The sequence below is a fragment of the Podarcis filfolensis genome, assembly GCF_964270895.1.
Source record: "Podarcis filfolensis genome assembly, chromosome: 6".
Lineage (NCBI taxonomy): Eukaryota > Metazoa > Chordata > Lepidosauria > Squamata > Lacertidae > Podarcis > Podarcis filfolensis.
In genome coordinates this window covers 86,951,742-86,978,685 of record NC_139609.1, presented here as the reverse complement: position 1 = coordinate 86,978,685, position 26,944 = coordinate 86,951,742, and the positions used below count along the sequence as shown (strand labels likewise).

The 26,944-nt window shown below is 39.6% G+C and overlaps 2 protein-coding genes across 5 annotated transcripts in view; one reads left to right on the top strand and one right to left on the bottom strand.

Moving 5' to 3' along the window:
* Positions 1–19,112, top strand: part of SYCP2 (synaptonemal complex protein 2) — a 45,164-nt gene extending 26,052 nt beyond the window's left edge. The window contains exons 28-44 of the mRNA XM_083618316.1: positions 1,587–1,642; positions 1,863–1,914; positions 2,615–2,780; positions 3,303–3,367; positions 3,926–4,105; positions 4,889–5,090; positions 6,869–7,092; positions 9,056–9,229; positions 9,905–9,995; positions 10,418–10,561; positions 12,241–12,371; positions 13,791–13,885; positions 13,966–14,065; positions 15,224–15,282; positions 15,446–15,524; positions 18,199–18,255; positions 18,361–19,112. Of these exons, the coding sequence (XP_083474442.1) occupies positions 1,587–1,642; positions 1,863–1,914; positions 2,615–2,780; positions 3,303–3,367; positions 3,926–4,105; positions 4,889–5,090; positions 6,869–7,092; positions 9,056–9,229; positions 9,905–9,995; positions 10,418–10,561; positions 12,241–12,371; positions 13,791–13,885; positions 13,966–14,065; positions 15,224–15,282; positions 15,446–15,524; positions 18,199–18,255; positions 18,361–18,432 (1,947 nt within the window). The 3' untranslated portion in view covers positions 18,433–19,112. The remainder of the gene's footprint in view (positions 1–1,586; positions 1,643–1,862; positions 1,915–2,614; positions 2,781–3,302; positions 3,368–3,925; positions 4,106–4,888; positions 5,091–6,868; positions 7,093–9,055; positions 9,230–9,904; positions 9,996–10,417; positions 10,562–12,240; positions 12,372–13,790; positions 13,886–13,965; positions 14,066–15,223; positions 15,283–15,445; positions 15,525–18,198; positions 18,256–18,360) is intronic.
* A 4,486-nt stretch (positions 19,113–23,598) lies between these two features.
* PHACTR3 (phosphatase and actin regulator 3) overlaps positions 23,599–26,944 on the bottom strand; it is a 205,188-nt gene continuing 201,842 nt past the window's right edge. For all 4 annotated transcript variants that reach the window (XM_083618764.1, XM_083618766.1, XM_083618765.1 and 1 more), the window contains 2 exons: positions 26,105–26,181; positions 23,599–24,223 (listed from right to left, as the gene is read on the bottom strand). In XM_083618764.1, coding sequence (XP_083474890.1) covers positions 24,208–24,223; positions 26,105–26,181 — 93 coding nt within the window. In that variant the 3' untranslated portion in view covers positions 23,599–24,207. The remainder of the gene's footprint in view (positions 24,224–26,104; positions 26,182–26,944) is intronic.

The following is a 26,944-nucleotide window of genomic DNA, read 5'->3' as shown; positions in this document are numbered from 1 at the left end:
CCTTTACCTACATTAGGTAGGGTATAGCAGCCCACATAAGGCAGTCAATTTGGTAATACCGTTATAATGGGAAGAGCAGTCCTAATGGTGGGAAGCACAGAGTGACAGATTCACTGCCACATCCTTAACCTTAGGCTATATCTTCAGGCTGGATCCATAGCTGGTCCTACGCTGCCTCTGTGGCACCCTGTTTTGCAGCCCTCCACTAACTACTGCCAGCAGCAACAGCGATCCAAGACACCCATGCTTACAACAGGAACAGTGAGGCCCCCATAGTGGCGAAGCCCCACCGTTGACAGAAGGGTACCTCCTAATTGTATCCCATGCAACAGCACAGTTTTGAATTGTGCACTTGATTATTATCTTTTTTGCCACCATGTGCCTTTGAAATTTTCCGGCTCCAGCTCCAGACATATCCCCAAACTGGAAGAAATTTAGAGGGCACAAACTGCACTTAATGTAAATGAATGATCGCTTAGGTAAAAAAATAATTATAATACCATTTTAACATAATCTTGGCCCACTTTCATTTTTTTTACATAGTATAAGTGATATACCGTTTGGCATATTTTTTAAAAAAACATTTTATTAAGCATGCTCCTTTGGTGATAATGATTTTTTTTAAAAATTAATGATAATGCATTAATCCAGCAAGCCACAGGCAACTAAACAACAAGCAGGGCACTCAGATTTAGGTGCATCAAATACATCAAAGAGTTCATCCTGCTAGCTCTGCATTCAGATTCTCATCTGCATCATAGGTAACTGTAGAAGAGATTTTGCACACAAAGATAAACATAGACGGAATAACATAAAATCACTCACTGAAATAAAAGGATTGCATTAAAACTGATAGTCCAAACACCATAGCCTGTCATTGTCTATCCACCTGCTCACTGCTTCCAAATGAGAGTCACTAGAAGCCCAGAGAAAACGATGTGTTCCTATTGCCACCTAAAGCAACATGAATGTTGCAAGGATCTCCTCTGGCAGAGTAACTCCAGCAGTAGAGCAATAATGGCAAATGAAATCTGTGTATATGGCAGTTATAATGGGTGGAATGCAGGCTGCATGAAGCAGCTCACCTCATGCTTTATTCAAAGGGCAGCATGATTTGTATGGAAAACGTGATTCCCTCAGATACCCATAATATTATAAGGATATATGAAATTGAAAGGAGCTGATTATATTTTCCATGCCTCTAACATTTTAATAGGGATATTTGATACTTCAGAGGTTCATAATGAGATTTGGAACCATGTAAAAAGTGTTTATTTAGAAAGGGCTTATCAGTATCTAACCCTATGCATTGCTACAGCTATATACAAAATAGCCTGGATTAATGGAGGATATGGAAAAACAATTGTAGTATTTCCTATGCTGTTTCAGTAATTTTTTACTAAGTCTCTATAGTCTTTTGCAGAAGGATACAGTCTGTTTTTGTAAATTTCATTACAAAAAGGAAATAAAAATACTTGATTGCTTGGGTGATATAACCATCAAAAATAGATGAACAAGAAAAAAAAGTTGCAATGAGATTTGATTTATTTCTGTTTGATTTATGTCCTTTGGTATTTACATTTTAGATCCAAGAAATTCATCTTACCAAACTGGAAGCTAGTACTGATGTTCCAAAGAAAAAGTAAGCATATTTGGATCATTAAACCCAAATTCCTTTTAACTCTCCTTATGATTATAAAAGTATAAGAACATATATTTTGATTTGATTACTACAGTGGTACCTCTTCTTACGGACGCAATCCGTTCCGGGGTGCTGTTCGCACCCCGAAAAATCCGTAAGTAGAGCGCCGCTTCTGCGTGTGACGCAATAGAGCGCATGATTTACTTTATATTTGTTTCAGGAACCATGGAAATAAAGAGGAAATTATAATCCAAAAGAAGCAAGATAAGAAGGTATTTAAAGACCAGGAATACAAAAGAAGAAGAATTAAAAGTCCCCAATATTTAAAACAGTTTGTTCAGTAAATATGTTATACAAGGGGCGCAAAAAGCCATCTACAAATCATGAATGTAATCCATAGATTAATATACTCACAAATCCAGATTTCTTGCATGGGGAGCCTTTCTGTGTGCTGGAGGTGGAGGAGGAGGAGGCTGCAGTGGCAATGAATGGCTGCCTAGCATGGAGCAAAGCAGCCACTCTGTTCTTCTGTTAGCCAATCAAAAAACTACTAGGAGAGAAGGGGTAGAGTTAACTTGGGCAGACCTGAGAGGGAACATCATCCCTCTGGTCTGCCATAAAGAAATGAGGATTTGCCAAGTGGGGAGCCATTGTATTTCCGACCTTCTCAACCCTACCCACCTTTTCCGCTATAATATGGTGTTAGCTAAGCTGTGTTAAGTTATGATGAGAGTGCTATGGACCCAGGTTTAGCTACTGGTTGACAGTTGGGAAATAATTTTACCCAGGACCATAGTTGGCCATTTTGACAACCACTGGGCTTAAATCAGTCATGGCAAACTAGTTTCATTGGTTTTGGTTGTCTTCGGCGTTTGACTTGTTATAAGGATTCAGTCATAAGTAATTTAGCTGGAAAGGCTCCTGCAAATTTAATGTCAGTAAATGGTTTATCAGTGTTTTCTTATTTTATAGAACAGAACTAATAAAAACAAGAAGCACCTTTTCAGTGACACAGATACAGAATATAGAGATGACAGGACAGATATTAGCTGGCTAAGAGAATCAAATAGAAAACCTAAACTGCAGCTGGTTGACTATAGCAGACCCAGAAAACAGAAGTATAAAACGCTGGATACAAGTACGCAATCTGTATATTACAAAGTTTATAGCTATAGCGATCTTCACTTTGTTCTGTGATAGTAAATGTCTTATTATTTTGCTGTCTTGTAGACTTTCAGTGAGTATACTTAAAACATGTCAGATGAATTTCTAGAACTGGATATTACATTTTTCCCTGACAGATTTAGTGGGGGAAACTAGTGATATTTTGCTGTTTCTTGATTGGGTAAGATATGAAAATAGTATATCACTTACTTTTCAATATACACCACTGGAACAAACTTTGTAGATCAGGAATGACAGGTTCCTGTTCATTAATGGTACTCTGTTCATAAAATGGTACTCAGGTTCCTGTTCATTAATGGTACTCTGATTTCACATTTTAAATGACTATAAGTACCTACATTGAGGGGATCTAGGGCATGTTTAATGACATATGAATCAAAGATTTTAAAATTTGTTCTGAGTAGTGAAGCAGAATATAATTGGCCTAAATGAAGTTACTTTGCACTTGATGTTGTAAGGTTTTGTTTTGTTTTAGATATATATTCTGTATCACCAAGCATGGGGGAAATACCTCAACAGAAGAAAACCATAAATGATAAGGTATGATAAAACTTTCAACTGTGTATCTTAGAAGCATTAATACTGAGTATCCATATGACAAGACATATAAATAATCTGATCACATAAGCAAAGTCGATTCAGTTTGCTGTGCAATATAAGGAGGAGCCATTTTTCATTTCATTTTTTCTGCCTTGCTTGAAGCAGACCTATAATTTCTTTGAACTCCTATTCTGGCCTGTTATCTTTACTCAAGATTTGCCAGTCTTTCCTGTTCAATGAATTCCACGCATTGATTTGCCTGTTTTCTCTTCATTAAAAAAAGGGGGTAGAAGCAAGGGTTTAGTTTTCCTTGCTTGTGTTTCACCTTAGCCTTTCCTGCCCTTTTCCTGTTACTTCTGTTATACTTTCCTGCTACTAGCGACATGCCAAAGACTGTTTTAGATATGGGAGCCATTTTGTGTTATTCCATGCCCTCCACAGACCTCACATTTTGTGGTTGGCCCCCATGTCACTTCCTCAAAATTCTGAATGTGCTCATTGGCCAGATAATTAATAAATCATCACTAACATGTTCGTACATTGTTGGAATAAATAAAGGTACCAGTTTCTACCAATCAATGTGATAATGATACTGTGGGGAAAGCAGCACCAACCAGATCAAGACAACCCAGAAAAGCAGCACTAGCCAAAAAACGTTATAAAGAACTCTCAGATTCATCAACTGAAAGTGAAGAGGAATCAGTACACTTAACAAAGAAAAACATTTTAAAAGAACGTGTAAGTTGTAGTTTTTTGTGCAGCGTTATTAATTATTTTAGATTCTGTTAGAGTTTGCATTTTAAAGACTCCCTAGTAAATTAAAAATAATTGTAAATATGTTGAAATGCCCTTATCTGAACTGAACTTAAACAATCAAGCTGTAATAATATAATAATAGAAAACATTTTTTTAGCAGAGTGTAAGGATCCCATTTCTCCCTAGCACTCTGAATTTGTAATTGTACAAATTTATTGTTGTTTTAAGCACCAAATAAATGCCCATGATAGATTGTAGTTCCAGGAGAAGGGAAACATAAAAGGCAGAGAAATGTGTAAATATTAGTACCAGGTTAAAGGAGAAGAAATTGAAATGCTATAGGAAAAATACTAGGGCAAACATAGCATGATAGAAATACAGTTACACTCTTGGATTCCTACTTTGTCTAATGGTAAAACACTGAGTGGAATTCCGTGTCACTCTGTGATGTGTTTTCCATCAGTGCAAGCCTTTAAGTTTGCCAGATAGAATGATTCCCCCCTTCTTCTTGCCCTGTGTGCTGTTCTGGAGGTTCCTTTTGACACACACCCCTGCCAAATCAGTTTTTTGGGGGAAGGATGGAAAAGCCCATTGTACAAGTGGAAGTCTTTTTGCAGGGCTTCCACTGATGAGGCTCATTAAGTGAATCTGGCCCAATATTTTTAAATTAATATTTTAATTAATAATTTTGTTTCCAGCATAAAATCTCCAGTGTGCTTAGTATCTAGTGAAATGTGTCAGATATTATTTTTTTGGTATTTCCAGCCAGAACACAAAAGTATGAAAAACAAAGCTGTAGATCAACCAAAGGTACAACAGTGTGTTGCTTCCAGTGAGGTGACCAAAATAAAACAGGTACAGCAAGTAAAAAAGTCCACTAAATCAAAAGATAATGTGCCAAAACAACAAATGGAGTTATCACCACTGTCTTCGTCTGAGAGCCTACCTTCTTTTGAGACACTGAGAGGTAAGTTTTATATTTTTACTTGTATATTTGTTATTGTGTGTAATACTGAGTAAATACTGAAACTTGAATACATGCATACTGGTACAACAAAGCATCAAAACATTATAAAATTATATAATCATAAAATACCAAAAAAAACCTAACAGTCATTTATAACATGCAGTATTTAACAGTTTTGGGATAACTAAAATTAAACTGTAACAGTGAAACCCAGCAAGTTTTTTTGTGATTTTTGTTGCCATACATCTCTTAACACTGTGATTCTGCAGCTGAGGCACCATCAGGAAACTATTCACTGGATGGATAGACACCTATTAATAGCTCTTGTTAGATGCCTTAATTTGGAGAACATGGCTTGATGTTCCTCTTCTAGAAGCAGTCCTGCCTTCCACTTCAGAGAAAACAACCAATTTCTGTAGGCTGGCGGTGGGGGCAGACTTTCTAAGAATAATTGAGAGCTGCTGAAAACCTACAATTTATGCTGAAGGGGAAATGATATTTTACTGGTACCTACGCAACACAGGCTACCCTCCAAAAGCTACTGGGTATCTCTTAGACTCAAGTAATTCTAGATTTTTATAGTACTGTACTTTCTTTACTGTTTCTTTCCTGCTACCTCTGAATTGCCAGACTTAGAAGTTAGATCTGATAAATTAAGAGAGCAACAGGAGATAACAAATTCACTCACTCTGTTACTGACAGTCTAGGTAAGTCATTGTGCTTTTCTGATGAAAAGTGTAATGTCTGGTGAGTAAAAACTCTGGGAGAAAACAATTAGAAAACTGCAAGAAAAGAATTCTGTGTCAAGGAATGCAATGTGTCATAACTGGAGAAAGGTGATAGTTGCATGGCAAATGAACATAGCTCATTGACAGAGCACATGCTTTGCATTAAAAAAGAGTCTGGGTTCAGTCCTAGTCATCTTTAGGTAGTGTTGGAAAAGACATCTGTCTTAAACCCTAGACAGTCACTACCAGTCAGTGGCTTGCCTTAGATGCAGAAGCAGAGTGTTGGTGCACACTGCTCAGCAGTGTCCACTTTTCTCTTCCCCTGCTTCTGTCGCACTGGAAGAAAGTATCCAAAGTACTGGCTTAGCATTATGAGCAAGCCATCACTCATTGTTTGTTGCCCCTAAACATGCCACAAGCAGTAATTGATTCCACTTGTGGCTTGTTTGGAAAGAAACAAATCACAAGAGTTGTTCACATGCAGCAGTAACCCAGTGCTCTAGTTTGTTTCCTCCCAGGGATGGGAGAGAAGCAAATCAGATACTTACTGAACATCACACACTATCATGCTGCTTGTTTGCATTAGAAAGTGTTTTATTTTAAAATATGGTTTAACATATGAACCAGATGGACTAATGGTATTCAGTGTTATAAGATTGCTTGCTGTGTTTCTGTACAACGAAAGAACACATTTTACATGCTTGAGATCGCAGAAATCTCCAGTTCAAAAGAGGACTGGGAAAGATCCCTGACTGAGCCTCAGGAGAGTTGCTGCCTTCTAGAAGATAAAATGGGCTAGACTAGAGGAATGAGTGGTTGCTTTGCGTGTTAGATAGCTTCATATATTCATCATGCCATAGCTTCCCTTCCCTCATGAGTTTGTAGTAGAATGTAAAATGAAGATGCAGTTGAAATTTAGAAAGGGGGTTGAGGTTGGGGAGGAGAGTTCACAGCCTGAGACTTGCACAAGCACATTCTTAAGTGTTCAGTGGTCAGATGCTGTGTATCAACAAACCAATATGTTGAATTATGCCTTTATTATTTGTTTAGGCTGGCAGAAGGGAACAAGGGAGGAATCTCCTGATCATATTTCAGAGAGAAGGTCATCTTTGTCATCCTTGCTTCACACACCTGAAAAGGAAGAATCCTTGAGCAATATCAAAAATGTGTCTGCTTTAGTGAAAATGGATAAGTTAATGCAGCTTCCTGAAAAGGACCAAACACAGATGTTTGAATCTGAAGACTTGTCACCTGTTTTAAGTCCAATTCCTTCGGTAAATATGGAGGATTTTTAAAAAAGAATTACCTTAATTCAGATATTATATTAAAAAACTATTAGTTTGATATGTAGAGGCCATACCTATGCATGTTTGCTAGGAAGTAACTCCCATTGACTTCAGTGGTGCTAACTCCCAATGTCATGTGCGTAGGATTACAACCTTCTTATTCTTCCTATTCATTATATTTGTATTTTGTCTTTCATTCATAGATTTCAAGGTGGTTCACAGCAAAAAATACCCTAGTAATTAGACAAAGCGGGTTACTACAGCTATCTTTACTTTGCCTTTGCTAAAATATAAATGATGTAACATACAGTATAGAAAAGCCTCTAATCTCATTTCTCCTTCTAGTAGTCACAATATATGTATATTGTGTGGTCACGATATATATATATATATTGTGTATATATGTATATAAGGAAGGGAGTGATTTTTTTTCTATGGTGTTTTCATGTTTTTATTTGATTAATCTGATTTTCCATATATACTTGCAGCACAGTCGTAAGCATATTTGGTCAGGTAAGCCCCATTGAGTTCAGTGGGCTTACCCCCTGCCTACTACTGAATTTGCTCATAAGTCTGTTCACACATACATGTGGACCCTCATCTACCACATGTTAATGGAGGCACAACTTTGAGTTATTTTTATCTGGAGACAGCCTCATACCACAGTGGTTATTTCGCTATGCTACTATCAATTTAGAAATTTAGAAATGCCTAATTAATTTCTTAATTAGGGGAATTATCAAGAAAACAAAGATTTAGCTATAAGTGGCGAGTAATAAGTAAAATGGCTTTGCTGCTTGAAATACCAGTACAGACATGTAAAGCAGCAAGACAGTTGTTACAAGTTGCACAGAATACCCAAACCCATATTACATGTCCTGTAACCTTAATAATTACATCCCAGGGAAGGAAGAGTTAAGGAGACATCGTTTCTTGAATTTCACCTTGACCTGCAGTGACATGGTCACAACTGAGTCCAGGGTTCCTGGCATCAAATCATTTGATTTGTCTTTACAGTTACATTAAGCTTGCAAAGTAAAGTTCCTGTGCTCTCTTAGAAGGCTCTCAACCTGCTTAAGTTAGGATGGGAAGACTGATAAGAACCCGCCTGATACAGTTCCAGAATTAGAAAAAGCTTTCCTTTTGGAATAATTGGCTTGAGCTTCCCACAAGGGGCCTGACTAAATCCAAATAAAATAGCACATTTGGTTGAGGAGCAGGAAGGCAAGGATAAGAAATCTAGCCAAGGTTGAAGGAGTCTCCTACCAGCATCCATTGGAGCAGGTTTGAAACAGAGCAGAGTAGAGCAGTATTCTGGGCAAAAGGCTGAACAGTTTGGGCATCAGCAAGATATGCATTTACAGGAAAGAAGCTTCCTGTCAGGCTTAAAGACAGTTCTAGACAGAAGCGATATTGAGTGTTAATTATTTCCAAGTACTGAGTCATTACCAGACATATCAATACAACTTTCCCACTGCAGAGTGACAGGATGGTCTCAGGAGGTCTCTGGACAATCGAAAAACAGCATAAGGTTATTGAGGTGTCTCTCATGATGAAGGGAGGTGGCACTTTCCCAGGAAATGCAAATTTAGATGTAATCTAGTTATTGGTGGAATATACTTACTGGAGGAAGGCCCCAGGGCTGAATGTATATATGCTTACATAAGATACAACAAAGGTTCTGTACTATCCTTTCTAGTCACAGCTGACACTATGAGATAAAGTCCACTTAAACCAATGTTGCCTTCTATGTTACTTCAAATAGTACTGCACTCATTGCTCAGAGCCATTCAAAATATAGTTCCAAGGCATGTACAAAATTCTGACTGAACCAAGCTTCTCGGTTAACAGTTTTCTGAAGGTTGCAACCTTCAGTGATCTTACACATTGGAAAAATCTGCATGTGTATTTTTCCTTAGAGTCATTTACCAAAAACCATTTTTCTTTGTAGCTGAACCTTAGTCCCTCCACTACAAAAAGAAAAGGCACCAGTGTCCAAAAAGCAGATGTAGCAGACAAATATGGCACTCTTGAAGCAATTAGCATGCAAAATTACTCTTTAAACAGATCATCTGATATAGAACTGAAAGATCTTTCTGAAAACCTTGTGAAAAATGGGAAAGAGGTACATGATATCCAATGCAATTGTTGTGTTTGGTGGCGAAATAGTTCTCTTTTGCTGTTATTGTTATAGTTATTGTTCTTGTAGTTACTGTTCTTTTATTCTTGTAGTTATTGTTTTTTGAAAATACATTTCTTCATTGTTTCAGATTGAACATTTTGTTGTGGAAACAGTAAAAAAGAATAGGCCAATGCAAATTCTAAATACTATACTACATTTTCCCCTGTTTTTATGAAAGGCACAAACTGTTTGCTATTTGCCTTTGAAATTTATAAGCCCAGCAAACATTTATTTCTACATACCATACTTGTTAAAGCTACATTTGGACTGAAATTCAAAACACAATTGCTAGGGAGTGAGCCCTATTGAATACAAGGGGATCTGAGCAGGGCCTCACAGGACACAATCCAGCCAACATTTTTTAGTTCCAATTATTTCAATGAGAGATATTTAAGCATTTTATAGAATTTACAAGTGCTTAACTGTACCTGGATTATGCCATATGTTTCTAAAGCACATTAGTGTAACTGTTGAAAATTAATTTTAAAGTATTGGAGCAACTGTATTTTTGGCAATTTTTCATTTATGTTGTCTGTTAAATATTCACATGTTAGCTTAATCTAAGGTAATCTTACAAATTGGCTTAACATTTGGTTAACATTATGCAACTATTTTTAGGGTTCTGTATCTCCATCTCAATTATCCACACCTAGCAAAAGTGAGGAAGAACTATGGCATGCGGAACCTCTTACTAACACACATAAATCTGGTTTGTAAATTTTGCTTTCTGAAAAAAAAGATAAACAGCAGATCTGTAGTTTGCTATATAGACAATGGAAAGTCTTTAATTTCTTGCTGTCTATTTTACATGGTCTGAGAAAACAAGTAGCTGCATATTGTTTGAAAATTGGGGCTCGCTAAGTTTCTAAGTGGATGATTGCAAATCATTACATTATTCCCGAGGGCACTTTCTTTCTTGTCAGAATACTGCTATATGCCCCCTTTCTCATGGCAAACTAAATATAATGAACTTTTTGAGCTCCAAGGAGCTGCAGAAATAAATTATGTAGCACTTCTGTGTCTTGTGATATGCACACCCTTACATGCTGTTTAGGTATTGAATTGAGCACAACTATATAATGCTGTATTTTATTGATGTGGTTTATAACATTTGTTTAAATATTATCTTAGGACCTACAATACATACTAATTTCAAACGATTGTACCAGGAGGATACTGAAAGTGATTCTGATGAAGAAGGAGTTAAAAGAGAGGGAAGAAAAAGAAAGCTGCTCCCTAGAAAGTTATTTAAAGCAGATAATAGCACTTGTAAAGGTCAGCTGGAACTGAAGTTGCTCTTTGAAATGATGTAAAATGTACACACATCTCAACTTTCCCATCTCAGTCATTTCATCTGTAATATTAAAAGGCATTTAAGTAAAATAATAAAAGTTGGGCTCTGAAGAACCGCTGAACTAGTTATTAGCTCAAGGAGGCTCTGAACATATATTTCTCCCACACACCCAGCTATATGGCTTCTGAAACTGGGCAGAGTTTCTAAAGCAGTTTTATTCAGTTGAAATAGAGGGGGGGGCACTGGAAGTTCTAAGGCCTTGGGTATTCGTAAAGTAGTTATGGAATCCCAACTGGAAGTCTCTGTTAATAGGGAAGAAACTTACTGTGAATTAAGTGCCTCCTCCTTATTTGACAGGGAGTGTCAGAAAACTATATAGGTGCTTGTAACTCTATCTTGCTCTGACCATCGCTGTTGCAGTGCATGTGTTCTTAATATATATTTTCAAAATACCCTTGTAATTTTGCATTTTTACATCATAGCATCATGTGAGATACATAGATTACGCTCACAGCTGTGGTTATCGTAATACATAGTGAATGGTTACAATTCAAAATGAAAACCTAAGAATGGTTTACTGCAAGATTAAAGAATTGTTGCAAAAGTCAGTTTCATCAAACACACACTCCTCTTCTTGCAAGAGGAATACTTTAGAATTAGAAGTCCAAGTCTTTGTCAAATGCTTCTGATATACAGTGCCACCTTATGATGAAAGGCGGAACAACATCTTCTGCAAATACAAATTGATCATTTGAATTTCCCAGCAAATTTTGTTGAAGAGCATAGCAGTATTAGCTTTTTTCCCCTCTACTTCTTTGAACTTCTAAACGGGCTCTATTGGATGCCTTTCATATGATTGTTTTTCTGTATGAATATAAGGGGGAAAACTTGCTGCTATGTGTGATGGTAACATACCCATCTGTTTCATACATATGTTGGAAAGTCACGATTGGCAATATGTTTCCAAAATGGGGATATGTTAACAAAATTGGCTTAGGGTAACATTGAAGCTAAGCAGGTCTGGGCTTGATCAGGTCTTGGATTGATATGTATGGCACCATGCATTGAGGTCATTAATGTAACATTTCTAACAATGTAACAATCTAACATTTGCACGATCTTTACACTTTATCATATACCGTATATGCGTATACCAATAAATTGTTGTGTGTGAAACAGTGTTCAGGTTGCTGTTAGTTAAGATTTTATTTATTTACTTATTTTGTTAGTCACTTTATTTTGCCCAGGGCAGCCCAAAGAAACTTACAACCAACCACACAAACAAAAATACCCACATAGATACATTATAACCAAAGGAGAAAGCAAATACATTAAGAAAGATCCACATCTGAAAGGCCACAGGTGGTTAAAAGCCAAAGGCCTGGTTATAGAGGAAAGTTTTTGCCTGATGCCTGAAAATATGGCAGAAGACCTCCAAAAACATCTTCATGTTGCCACCCTCCAGACCTCTCAAGGAGTGGACACACATAGAAGGGCCTCAGATTATGATTGCAGGGTGTAAATCAGTTCATATGGGGAGGGGCAGTCATTGAAGTTATTTGAATAAGCACCATATATCTTAGGAAGTGCATCCATAGTGATAGGAGTATGTAATAGATGGCATCTGAATCATGATACATAAATCTTTTTTATTTTTTAGTTTCTGAGAGCATGTCTCCTTTGTCCATCAATGATGCGTCTACATTTGATGGAGAAATCTGGGATGCTGACAGTTCAAGTGTAGGGATGATGTGTCAGAAGGTTTGCAAGGAGTTTGCCAGGAAAACACAGGCGAGTCTTTTTTATTTATCCCTAATATCACACACCTTTTATTGGTAGAATATTTAGTCTTGTTAAGAAGAAGGTTACATATAGACTTGTGGGTTGCTTTTGATTACAAGTGGGGATATTCCAGATAGCGTCAGACGTTATCCTGCTCTCCAAGAAGTCCTCTGTAAATATCATTATTGTTGCGTGCCCAGGCACTGTGATCCGCCACCCTGCAGCAGTGTTAAATGACCACTTGTGACAACAATCGTTTTGGTTCAAATCCGGCCACAGCTTTATTGATTACATATGTTAGTGGCTTTGGCTCAGGCCAAATCCTGCCTGTTGGTTGATTCTCCTCAGGGCTAAATCGTTGGTGAGGGAGCCCTATGACATTCTTTAAATAGGTACTGCCTTTTGAGGAGTGCAGTGGCCCTTTTCCCCAACTGGGCATCTTGACAGGAGCACCTCCTCCAGGATCCCTTTAATATCCCTTGATGGGGTAGGCAGAAGGCTTACAATATCCCTTTGAACCAATAACTAAGGCTTAACCCAATGCCTTAACCGCCAAAGTTGTGACAATCACTATGAGGTAGGTGAAACCCCCAGGTCAGCCAATTGAAGGACAAATCCCCCCCAGCCCCGAATACAGCAACTGACCGTAATCCATAGCAAGCTCAAAATAGTATTAACCCCCCATGGTGGGTAGGATGCAGTTTAACTGTAGGGAGGGTGAGTGGAAGATCTAACAAGACCATAGTGCCAGGCATAGAGACTGCACTCTTTAAATACCCTGGGAGCATACCTGAGTGAATTCCTATGACAGAGTCAGGCCCGCCCCTCGAGAGTGCCCGCCCCTTGGTCTAGCTGCTATTGGCCAATCTACGACTGGATTCAATTCAACCTTTCCCCCTGGCCAGTGGGAGAGCTTCTAACATCTGCTGCTGCCTGGGGATCTGGATGAGGTGGCTGGGTGCAGTGGGATGCCGCCATGCCACCCACCAAAGAGGGTAAGCCGAATTGTTGTTACTAAATTTGTTACCTGCCCTTCACCAGCAGGTGACCGAGCAGGTTGCAACAATTTAAAATTCAAACAGTTAATGCAGATTACAATCACAGGAGTAGGATAGGCTCTGAAAAGGCACGTCTCAGATGTCAAAGGCCAGGGTAAAGAGAGAAAAGAATTCATTGTCTGTTTTCTGGTACAGAATATTCTGGCCTTCCATGTGCTTGTCATTGCTTATGAAATGCTTCCAGGGGATAAATCTGTCACTTTGCTTTCATGCAATCTTTTAAAATGGCAGCTGGAGTATATTTTTTTTCAGAATTCTGGTTTTTAAAGCATCGTTTTGGGAAACCTTTCAAGAGGAATGGTGTGTGGTTCTTATATGGAAGGGGTGGGAATTGACAGGACATAATTTTTGTTTTCTCTTCTGTTTTTAGAGCCGCTCAAAGAGAATGGACAATTTTACAAAGCAGTCATTGAAAACAACTCACCAGCATTTGGATGCAATGAGTAGTGAGTTACATAAGTGCAGGTGTGTATTGAATAATTGCTCAAAAATGAATGTTCTGTTGCATGTATTGTGTATTTTTCTTTTTCTTTGTATTTTTGCAGGACCAAACAGCTGGAACATCTTCATTCCTGTCTCATGAAAGAGCTTGAATGTTTTGAAAAAGATTCACAGGCTTTGAGAAATATGGAGAAAGACTTCTCAGTAGGTGTTTCTACTCACAGAAATATTAAACTACTTGAATTACTTGCTGTGATTTGAACGTAGGGCATTTAAAAGTACTTATGAACATGGAGAAATTTAAAGGGGTTTCCTAGACTGGAGGTATCCCTCCCAGAAGCCTAACAGAAAAAGATGCAGGCTCCAAGTAAGAAGATAGCCCTTTATTGAAATACAAATGAGCACAGGGACAGTCTCAAAGATTAGGAGGCTGCAAAGGAACACAGCCAAAGCAATTTCTCTTGCACACTTCCAGATTATACGCATTATTTCCATTCACTGCTTAAAGGATCACAGCAATCTTAGCATTTGCCACTCAATGTCATCATCCAGAACCAATCAAAATCTTTTAGCTTTCAGATCAACCCTCTTGATGATTTTATGTAATTACATATAATAATTTGTCAGTGTCTTTATTAAGACTTTGACTAATGTTCCTGTTCATTAAATGTCTCCCAATATCTGCTTTCATCTGTCTAAAAAAACAGTTCGAGATTAATCACAATTGTCATGCCTAGCCGATCCTCTTTTCATTCATAGAATGGTCACCGTACATTCTAATAGTTTATTCTTTTCAGTGCTCGTGAATGAACATTTGCTACCAGCAGGCTATCACTTTATTACAGGCCTTTCCCCAGGTCTTAGGTATAGGTAAAGGTACCCCCTGACCGTTCGGTCCAGTTGCAGATGACTCTGGGGTTGCGTGCTCATCTCGCTCTATAGGCCGAGAGAGCTGCCATTTGTCCACAGACAGCTTCCAGGTCATGTGGTCAGCATGACTAAGCCGCTTCTGGCGAACCAGAGCAGTGCACGGAAATGCCGTTTACCTTCCCGCCGGAGTGGTACCTATTTATTTACTTGCACTTTGACGCGCTTTCGAACTGCTAGGTTGGCAGGAGCAGGGACCGAGCAACGGGAGCTCACCCTGTCATGCGGATTCGAACCGCCAACCTTCTGATCAGCAAGCCCTAGGCTCTGTGGTTTAACCCACAGCGCCACCTGCTCCCCACAATTAGCAACATAGTATAGTGTTAAAACAACAGATTTTAATAGTAAGAGCCAAAATAAATTTAAAAAGCAAGGCTTGTTTCACATGTGAAAAAAGGATTTCTTATACTGATTTTTATTTTATTTTACTTGCAGAACTTTTCAAAGAAGCATTTTGAAACATTTAGTACTTACAAGAAAAATGAGCAACAGAGGTTAGTGTGCTTTCTTATTATTGGAGCACAACAGCGCACTGCATCTTTGTTGTTGCAACTACTTTTAATGTTACACAGGAGTACATGGTGCTTGTGAGGACAAGTTTTTCCCCTGTGTCAAAGCAAAGATACTTAAATGGTCTTTTGATCTATATTCTCTTAGATTTCAGAATCTTAAAACTTCATTCGAAAAGAACATGTACCATACTGCTGACGTTGAGGAAAGCATTTTTACATCTGAGGTATGTAATTTCTTCTCCTGCTTGACAGAAGGGAAGCAGTTACAGTGTACCGCTTTTAATGCCTGACTATAAACATCCCAAAAGATATACCCAACAAGGCTCAATACATATGAAAAATACAAAAGCCCTCTCATGGTGGAGTTCTCCTTCCAGTAGTAATCTTGTGTCTACATTGTTTTTAGAAAGTGGTTCATATGCTGCCTTAAAGGGGGCCTAAATCTATTTTTTAAAAATAGAAGTAAGTAAAATAAATCAAGGACCAATTTCAATAGTAGCTAATTGGGTGATGTCGTAAATATGAATTCTAGACCTTTCCTGAGAATTGGTGTACCAGTACAGCAGTCTGAGTTGACTGAATAAATCATGTGTTTTCTGCAGGTAGTAAATGCAACAGGTAGCTGAGGACAGCCTCAGCTCCCTGGTTATGTATATTACCTCCTCCTGCTTGACAGTGGTATCTCGGGTTACATACACTTCAGGTTACAGACTCCGCTAACCCAGAAACAGTACCTCGGGTTAAGAACTTTGCTTCAGGATGAGAACAGAAATCACACGGTGGCAGCGGCAGGCCCCATTAGCTAAAGTGGTGCTTCAGGTTAAGAACAGTTTCAGGTTAAGAACAGACCTCCAGAACGAATTAAGTTCTTAACCCGAGGTACCACTGTATACATGTGTTTGTTTTGTTAAGCCCTCACCTGTGGCTCCTAGAAGCTGTCAGCATGCAACAGTGGCCACACCCCAGGAAATGGTTTTGACTGGCCAGCTAAGCCAGTGCATCTCAAACCCTCAATGAGTTAAGGACTTCCCTGCATTTGAAGACAGGCTCTGGTGGATTAAGTGGATGAGATCAATAGTGAGCCAAATGATCAAGAAGGCAGTTTCTGAACATGCTGTAGAGGGAAATGGGCAGACTGGAAATGGTCAAACTGGAAAGGTAGCCCATCTAGGAGAAGGGAAACTCTGATCCTAAACCTCCGCTACCTTGTGGATATACTTATCTGTGAGAAAGACTTCTGGAGTGACCCCCCAAGGAAAAATCCATACAAACTCCCGCAGGACATGTTTGAGAAAAGGAATAAAGCCTGCATAAACCTGGAGTGGAGTCCCTAAGATGGTTGAATGGTGTCTTGTAAGCCAGCAGCAAAGCTGGTGCCAAATGTATTGCTCTGCTTCCTTTAGACCACATCAGCGAGGCTGAGAGAGATCTTGTCATCTGGGCAGCCCAGGACCTCCATACACATTGCCTGGGCTTGCTTACCGGGGGGGGGGGGGTCACTTCAGTGCTATTAACACAGCAAAAACAACACAGGAGGCAGTTGTTACAAGTTACCATTCTCTGCAGCCACAACTTTGCCCCCAGAAGTGCACTTCATTGTCTTTCAAGATAGTTGCCAAGAATGTGTTGTGTTGAATTATGCTAGTACCTGTTAAAAACATAATGTCTGAAACACCCCTATAACACCTACTCTGCTATTATGACATGAAACCTTCCCCAGGCTCCTGCTTCTCATATTTCCAGAGATAGTGCAGTTGAGCAGGAGCACTGACATCTGCCTCCCCCTGTTGTTTAGAAGGGTGCAACTGGTACGTGGCTCATTAAGTAATTAAAGGCATTTGTGAGACTAGCATATGCATCCACAAAAGTAGCTCCCTGTGTGACTTGTGGCTTTGGCTTTGCTTCCTTTCAATGAATCTCTGCTGGCAGCAAATAATTCTGCCCCAGTTCTACCACATGTTTGGAGTTCTGAATCATTCTGAAAAAGAGTTGCAGCAGAGATTATGACCCACCTCTGTGTTGGGTCTGCATGATTCACTTGCTTGCTACCAGTCAGCAGACAAGCTAACTTAGCCTTGCAGACACCCACAGCAGTGAAACATGGTAGGTGGCCTCTTCTGGGTAATTTTCTTATAGAAACCTTTGCTAACAGTGATGCTTGCTTCCTAGTTTAATTCTGATGTTTGATATTAGGTGTGGGGAACCTCTGGCACTCCAGGTGTTGCTGAGTCCCAGAAAGCATCTGGGGGACCAAAGGTTCTCCACTCATCGTTTAAATGATGTGCATGGAGGGCCACAGAAAGGCAAAGGAGAATGAGAGAACCTATTTTGAAACTGCAATAAGACGGTTTGGGACTTCTGATGCCTTAGTTGCCTGGCAAGTGGCAATCTTCCAGCTGTGCTGTCTCAGCACAGAAGCTCTAAGAATTTCAGAAAAACTATAGAGTCATTTGGTTTGACTTTGCTTTCTGCAGCTTTGTTGTTGTTTAGTCGTTTAGTCGTGTCCGACTCTTCGTGACCCCATGGACCAGAGCACGCCAGGCACTCCTGTCTTCCACTGCCTCCCGCAGTTTGGTCAGACTCACGTTTGTAGCTTCAAGAACACTGTCCAACCATCTCGTCCTCTGTCGTCCCCTTCTCCTTGTGCCCTCCATCTTTCCCAACATCAGGGTCTTTTCCAGGGAGTCTTCTCTTCTCATGAGGTGGCCAAAGTATTGGAGCTTCAGCTTCAGGATCTGTCCTTCCAGTGAGCACTCAGGGCTAATTTCCTTAAGAATGGATCGGTTTGATCTTCTTGCAGTCCATGGGACTCTCAAGAGTCTCAAAGGAGACTCAGCTTCTGCAGCTTTAGTCAAAATTAAAAAGTGAAAATACACCAAATTTTTGGTTTTATTTTAGATGCAGCTAATGAAAGATGACATGAAGGGGCTCCAAGAAAAATTCCTTAAGGAAATGGTAAAAATAAAATTATATCTTCATTGTACATTACTTTAAAACAAAGTTCTTTTGTTAAAATATTTTAAAAGAAATAAAACCTAACTTAATGACTTTTTTTCACAGCATGAAGAAGAATTGCTTAATGTTCGCAAAGGACTACAGTCACTCTTTATGGTAGAAGATAAAAACTTCTAACGTGGTTTATGATGTAAATGCAACAAGTTAAAAGAGACAACATGTTTGTATTGCATTTTGGTAATGTGAGTGACCCATCATTTCTGTAATGGGGTTTCTTTCTACTTGTTGATTGGATGTAATTACAGAGAGCAAACAATTTACATGAAAATGCTATTTATCATTATTGTAATTTATGTAGATAAAGTATTTTTATGTTAAGTGATGTTTTGCTTTTAAAAGAAATTGTGTTCTAAAAGGAATTCCAATAATCGAGGGATTTTTCTAAAATACAATGGCCAGCTTAAGTTAGTCATGAGTTAATTTAGCTGGAACGGGGCCAATTCTTTAAAATTAGCTGTGATTAAATCCTGCTTAAACCAAGAATTAACTGTACTTTTTTAAAAACTTCCCATATGATGAGCAAAGAAATTAGGTCTTTGGATAAGTTAATATTACCATTGAAAATAGGAGAGATCATATGTATGCATTGCAAAATGCAGTCTGTAATTAGAAATTCTGTAGCAGTTAAAGGGAAATTAGATGGTGTTCATGCAAGTTTAATCCAAGTTATCTTAGCTTCCAGCTGGAATTTCTTATAACCCAAACATTTCTAAATGTGTTCTTTAACTGTTTTGGGAATGTATATTTAAAATTGCAAAAAATGTACATTTTAGAAAATTAAAATAGATTCTGCAAAATATCAGTAGAAGCAAACTGTTACCCTTTTTCCACCACCTTGAGCTAGTGATAAAAAGGAATCCACATACATCTCATTTACTGCAGTTCTATAGAACAAAGGTTCCCAGATGGTGCTCCGTGGAAGCGCCATTCACATAGCAAAAACTACCATAGATATATCAAAATTCCCAAAAGTAGGGGGTCCGTGGCTTGGCTTTTGAAAAACAGGTAGTCAACGTATGTAGTTACTTGGGAGCCACTGCTATAGAATATAAATATTCCACATAATGAATTTTACAGAATCTGAATTTGCTATTGCAGATTCTAACCGTATCTTCTCCCGTGTTTATTTAGGGTTATTTATTTTTTTAAATTCTACTGCTTAATGTTGTCATATTCTCTTAAGTGGGTTGCATGAAAACAGTATTTCCTAAAAATGAACAGCTGAGCAGTGCATGAAACCCCCCCCCCCCCGCATTAAGAGTTGGACTCCAAAAAAGCTTGGGTAAACATACAAGATTTTAAGAGGCATTTAAAGGTCATTAGGGTCTCTACCTTACAAATTACTAAAGGGAGGGCATTTCAAAGGTGTGGTATCACACAGAAGGCTTGCTTCCACAGTGTTAACACATGACACTCTGCTGGTCATAGAACAGCCAGCATTAAATATTAAAGATCTTTCTCTGTACTGGCAGAGGCAGTGTCCTAGATATCCTTCTCCCTCCCAGATTGTATTGTAAATGTGCACCGCAAAATCTTGAACTTTGCTTGGTAGCTAATAGGCATCCACTTTGTATCTTCGTGCTGGTGTGATATGTGTAAAGCCAGGTGTACCAATAAGCACCCTAGCAGCTATGCTTTGCACTATGTACAGCTTCCAAACAATAGCCCGTACACAGCACATTACATTGTGAGGTAAGCAATATATGGACTCCCGCAACAGGGCTATCACTGTCTAGGAACAGTTGATGGTGGCGCACTAAATGAAAATGGTAATGGGTACTCCAAGCTGTTGAGGTCACCTGGACAGTGATAGATCTGTGCACCTGCTCCCAGTTACCTGGTAATCGCCCATCCATATGTTCTCTATCTTGTCTCCGTCTTCATTTATAGTTTTTTAGCTCTCAGGACTGCACCCAGGAACTGATTTAGGACTGCTCCTGATTCAGATTTTGCAGAGACGTCCAGCTGGGTGTTGTCAGCATACTGGGGTTATAGAGTCGTCTTCTTACCATCCCCAGTGGTTTATATACATGTTATATGCATTGGGGGGAAAGTATGTATTGTAATTCCACGCATATCAAAGTGGGGTCAGGGGCTGAGATACAGTCACTCAATATTACTCTCTTGAACCAAACCCTTGGCAAATTCTCTCTCTCTATATATAAAAAAAACCACGTTGAGATATTCTGTAGAATCAACAGGGTCCAATCCCCCTTGTTCCTCTCCAAGAATGCCATTCATTAGAGTGACCAAGCTCCAAACTGGACCTGAACCTAGACAACAATGGGTGAAGGCAATCAATTTTATCCAAAAGCATCTGTAGCTGAACCACAACCCCACTATCCCCTTGCCCAGAAAAGTTGCATTTGTGACTGGGCAGTAGTTGGCATCAACCTCTGGCTTTGGCATCTTTCAGGAGCAGCCAAACCAACACCTTCAAGGCAGTGGTGACCACTTGAAATGCAACAAAAACTTACCTGCACCCTGGATACACCCAGCCAACCCTCCATGGCTGACATGAATGAGCATGCAGTAGGTTGAGAGAGCATGTAGCACTGTGCCCAGCACAGCTGCAAATGTCTTGTCCCCATCCTCCAAAATCAAAAGAAACTGACCCTACATTAGCCTACAAATTAGACAAAATTGGGCATCTTAACAGCCTCTGTGTCAACAGCAGCTCTTGAGTTTAGGTGGAGGTGGGTGATTTTGTCCTCAAGATGGAGGCTATTTTAGTTCTGATGCATTAACTGTAATAGCAAACAGCCAACATAAAGTATTGCTTTTCTTTCAAATAATGAATGATAGCTTTCGTTTATTCAGATGTAAATGTAAAAGTATTAATCTTTTCCAAGGCTGATGATAAACCAACTAAGAATTCTTTAATCAGCTAACAGTCCACTTCTCTAACTTGTGAGATAGATCTTTATGTGATTTTCTTTTTCTGTTCGTTGGAAAATCCTGTCCTCTTATATGCAGTTGCTTCTTATCCTCACTAGGTGGTCCTCGTGAGATTTCATTCTTACCAACCTAATTGATTTACTGGAGAGTACGTATTTGAACTGACAAGATGTACAAGTGAATTTGCTATGTTTTGAAAACACACTTTCTCTCACCTATGTGAATTATAATAATATACATTGTACACTTCCTTCACTTCTTGAGCAATCTGCATTTATACTGGAAATATACTTGGGTTCATAAGAGTATGAGGGGCGAAACCTACGTCTAACTTACGAAGCTGTTTGTGCCTGTTTGAGATGGCGAGAGACGAAATGCAGACCCTCTTCTTCCCACTCAAAAGCTGCCTGGTCTAAGCTGATAGCATCAACTATCAGGCCATGCACGCCATTGTGTTTGCATGAGAACATGAGTGACTTGGCTTAATTTATTAAACTTTACATTTTTGCAAAATCTCGAAATGTGACTAGACCCAGGAATGGGCAGTGACAGAGAAAAGCATCCACTGCTGCAGTGAGAGTTGTGGGATCTTCTGGTCCCAATTTAGAGGGTGTGCAGGGGAGAGGGAGAGGAGGTTCTGTTGTGCAAGTGTGGCTGCAGCATATAGCCCAGTAGTTCTCTGTGTGCATGATATTGTGCTCAGTCTTTAAATGTTCAGGGGTTTTTTTGAGGAGACTGTTGTTTTTACACTTTGTAACAAGCCATGAATTGGGAAGATCCATCATTAATACATCAAAAGGATTTTGTCGGCTGTGATTTCAATACATAGTATCCTGTAGGGATTTTTATTATTATTCATTTATTTTTGCACTGCAGTGCTCCCAATTAAAATAAATTGTGTGGAAGGAAAACAGAACTGTTCAGCAGGCACTTAAATGCACCATAAAATCCGTTGTTTCTAAAAGGAATGATTGGCCATCAATCACATTATTAGGGAAGGGAATTACTTGTGCACATAAAGACCAACATAGTTATTTAGTTGAACACTTGTCCTCGAGGGTGAGTAGCAGAGAGTCAAATAAAATTATTCCAGTAGATTAATTCAGTAAATGGTATGATTTTACAATATGTTGTATCAAATTTCCCCCCCTATGGCTTATTTTTCATGCCTTAACTCAGGCCAACTGGTAATGTATTGTGGCTGATCAGCTGTTTTTGTGGTCATAGAATCATAGAATCATAGAGTTGGAAGAGACCACAAGGGCCATCGAGTCCAACCCCCTGCCAAGCAGGAAACACCATCAGAGCACTCCTGACATATGGTTGTCAAGCCTCTGCTTAGAGACCTCCAAAGAAGGAGACTCCACCACACTCCTTGGCAGCAAATTCCACTGTCGAACAGCTCTTACTGTCAGGAAGTTCTTCCTAATGTTTAGGTGGAATCTTCTTTCTTGTAGTTTGGATCCATTGCTCCGTGTCCGCTTCTCTGGAGCAGCATAAAACAACCTTTCTCCCTCCTCTATGTGACATCCTTTTATATATTTGAACATGGCTATCATATCACCCCTTAACCTCCTCTTCTCCAGGCTAAACATGCCCAGCTCCCTTAGCCGTTCCTCATAAGGCATCGTTTCCAGGCCTTTGACCATTTTGGTTGCCCTCCTCTGGACACGTTCCAGTTTGTCAGTGTCCTTCTTGAACTGTGGTGCCCAGAACTGGACACAGTACTCCAGGTGAGGTCTTAAGCACACAGAAAAATTAGGAGGTTCAAAAAGTTTCCAGCTGGGTTGTTGTATGTCACTGGATGAATCTGCTCTGAGGCTTCATTGGTCAGCGCACAAGGACTTGGAATGTGGCATGGCAATTGCTGCACCACTGCCACATCCACAAAAGCATATAGAAGTGGGATGCATGTCAGTGATACCCGACTGCTTTGTGCAATGGAGCTCAATTCCATAAGTGAGTTCAACTCAGTTTACACTGCTTTGTATTCCATGATGGAAAGTGAGATACAAAAGTACTAAAGGAAAGTTGTTTTTTCCCAGTAGCTACAAATTGCACCAGTGCCATCCCCTATTCGGGCACTTCTTTATGTAGCCTGTGATCCTCTTCCAGGGAGTCTTCATTTTAGAGAAATCTACTTAGAATTGTAGAGTTGGAAGGGACCACAGGGATCATCTAACCTGCTGCATTGCAAGAATCTATTGCCCCAAAGCGGGGCTCAAACCCACGACCCCGAATTAAGAGTCATGCTTTACTGACTGGGCTATCCCAACAGTAATCATAGAATCTGTGAAAGATGGGAAGAAAATGAGATAAGATCTTTTCTTCTAAGTTCCCCTCTCCCCTGCTAAATACCACCAAACATGGAAAACTGTGGATCTGTTTTCTGCAGTAAGTAATCATTTAATTAAAGAAAATAAGAATAACAGGAGCCCCCCCCCAAAAAAACGCCGCAGCTGTGTTTTGTTAGACATATATAAAAAAAGGAAAGAAACCATAATATAGTAAATCAATTTGTATAACATGAAATTAAGTGTTTTATACAAACTAATCGTGATAAGTTCCAGATGTCTTGTCACCATGATAATACTGAATGACGATGTGCACCATGTCCTTTATGTCAGAGGCCTTGGGATGGTAAAAAAGCCTGTACATGCACAACATCTCCTTTCCCAAGATATGCTGCAATACAGTTTAATAACAAGTAACAAAGGAGAGCAATGGGTTCCTTTTTGATGAGCTCGACTTCAGTCATTTCCATAATCCTCCCACCCAGCAGGTGGTGTTGTAGCTCCGAGGCGAAGTCCATCCTCTGCTAGCTGCTCCCTTTTAAGTGTGTGCTGCAGAGACTGAATCTGCAGAGTCCCTTCTTGAACACGAAACATCAGCTTGTCATAGACTGAACCTCAAGGAAAGACCTTCATACTTTCCCTGATGCATGTTCAGTAGTGGTATCAAAAAAGTAGACAAATTCTTCTCAGAAGAAAACCTCTATGGCCTGTGGAATCTGCAGGTCGAAAAGAAGGCGGAGGGGACATTAGTGGCAATGGCAGTTCTTCAAAATTATATCATAATAAAGAGTAATTTGTCAATATGCCATCATTTAGGGGTGTGAATTGACAGACATTTTGGTTCCCCATGAAATCGTTGACCAGTTTGGCCTCTTAAGTTTGCTTAAGAGGTGAAACCCCCAAATTCACTTTGAATTTCGTTGTAGGACACACACCCTTGTCAAGAGATGTCACTTTCAGCCTGAGACATTTCACTAGTTATTTGCTTCTCTCAGTATCTTGGAGGAACCTCCAAAGTCACTTTGAATTTCACCTGAGGCAGAATTTTGGTAGCAACCCTAAAAATAGTTCCCCTCCCCCCCCCAAACGATTTAACACTATTAGAATCAATAAAATGTGGCTAATATGAAATATTCAGGATTGTGCTGTCCTCAAAATTCTTTTGATTGGTTTATTATGAGCAAACTGGCCAAACAGGCAATATTGCAAACATGGGTTGCAATATGAAAACATCCATTTATGCCCTTTTAAAGGAATTGCACATAATGCTGGAAGTCTTTGAAGTTTTCATTGCTACAGTTCTCACACTTAGGTACTTGACCAGAATTCCATACTAGATCAAAAAGTTGGCCAAGCAAGGGAATAGGCTCCAGATTCATAGGATATACAGTGGTGCCTCGCAAGACGAAAATAATCTGTTCCGCGAGTCTCTTCGTCTAGCGGTTTTTTCGTCTTGCGAAGCAACCCTATTAGCGGATTAGCGCTATTAGCGGTTTAGCGGCTTAGCGGCTATTCAAGGCTTAGCGGCTAAAAGGCTATTAGCGGCTTAGAAAAGGGGGGGGGCGAAAAAAATCGCAAGACTCGCAAGACGTTTTCGTCTTGCGAAGCAAGCCCATAGGGAAATTCGTCTTGCGAAGCGCATCGAAAAACGGAAAACCCTTTCGTCTAGCGGGTTTTTCATCTTGCGAGGCATTCGTCTTGCGGGGCACCACTGTAAGTGGCTGAATCAGTACTTTCATGTAAATCATAACAAGTTACTACTTTGGAAAAGCTGGCCAATGTTCACCCAAATTAGGATTGAGATTTATGTGCTCTAAAAGCTTTTCAAACCAACCCCTACCCTAAATGGAAGATGACATGGAGCTGGAAATTGGACAAATTTTTGGTTGTTTTTTTTTTTTTTTGCTAGCTTTATGCACAGTACCAATTTTGTATCATCTGACCACTTTTGAAAGGAAGGAAGGCAACCTGTTAGGGAAGATACTGTAGAGATCAATATTTTTTTTTTTTGGATTTCAGGAAAGTTATAAGACCTGTTGCTTCCATGATGGATGGGAGTGACAGATGTCACTTGTGAATTGTGGATAGGGAGATACATGCGTCTACGGATGGGAGTACTGCCCTGATCTTTACTTACTCATTTTTGAGAAGAAGCGGGAGTTTAAATTATCATAGGTTTTCTGTTTGCTTTCTTTTTTGAAGGGGAGGCTAATTAAGTTATACCTGAAGTCTGAACTTGGTTGAAAGGTCTTTGTCACCTAACATTATTTCTTGTTGGCAGAGGTTTTCAGTTAATATTCTAGAATAGGTTATCATTTTTATTTATTTTTTGCTGCTGTTTCAATTCTGTGCTCCTAAGCCAAAGAATCTGAGTGCCCTGATCCACAAAATTTGCTACAAGGCAAAGGCAGCTTCCATGTGCATATAGTTCCAATTAGATGAGGAAGCAAGATTTTTTTTTTTTTTAAGTGCTGTATGCATGTGTCCGTTCCACTCCCTACCCCCGCACCCCAGTCTGGCTACTGGAGGTGTAACCACAGAATCTGAATGGCAAATTGGTTAAAGTACTGATCATGTGTTTGCAATAAGTAACCCACCTTGTCAAATGCTTGCTTGATGCATGCACCTCCATTTCGTTACTTTTGTACTCGTTTAGCTCTTTGCGAATGGCTGCCTAGAAAGTTCAAAGGAAAACAAAGTTAATTAATCAAATCAAGAATCCAACAGAGACTACAATCTGCTCCTCAATATAAAATCATAACAGTTGGAAGGACAAAAGGAAATCTGGTTTAACTCTTGCACAGAACAATCCACTAGCTTTTGAGCTCCCAGTGAAATGGTCATCCGACTGCTTTGCCATGTGCTTACCTCAAATTGTGAGGGCCTGTTCAAATTCACAGCTGTGTGTGTGTGAACATGTATTTGATTGATAAATTTCTACCAAGTGATGCTTATTAATCTGGGAACACAGAAACATAGAAAACTGCCTAATTCTGAATCAGATCAGGGGATCTTGCAGCAGATTTCCAGGATTTCGATCAAGAACGTTTCCCAGTTTTATTTGACAACCCCAGGGATTGAACCTTGGGCCTTTGTTAGAGCCCTAGCTACCGGGGGGAGGGGGGTACCTGGTTCCCCCCCCCGCCCCGGGTGAAACCTCCAGAGTAGCGCCATTGAAGCTCCCAGCCTGTGTAGGTGGGTGTATACAAATGTAGGTGTTTTTTGTTTTAGTCTTTTGCCAAATGGGGTGAAATAAAGCCTGATTTCGCCCTTGCCTTTGTGTGGAAGGCGGATGCTCTACCGCTGAGCTTCAGCGAACTAGTTCCTTCCTATAGAAACCTTGCCCTATGCAAGGAAGCCTCTTCCATATCACTCAACTGTTAACAAAATTCACCAGTGACTGCATGCAGGATTTCAACCAGATGCCCCAGCCTTCC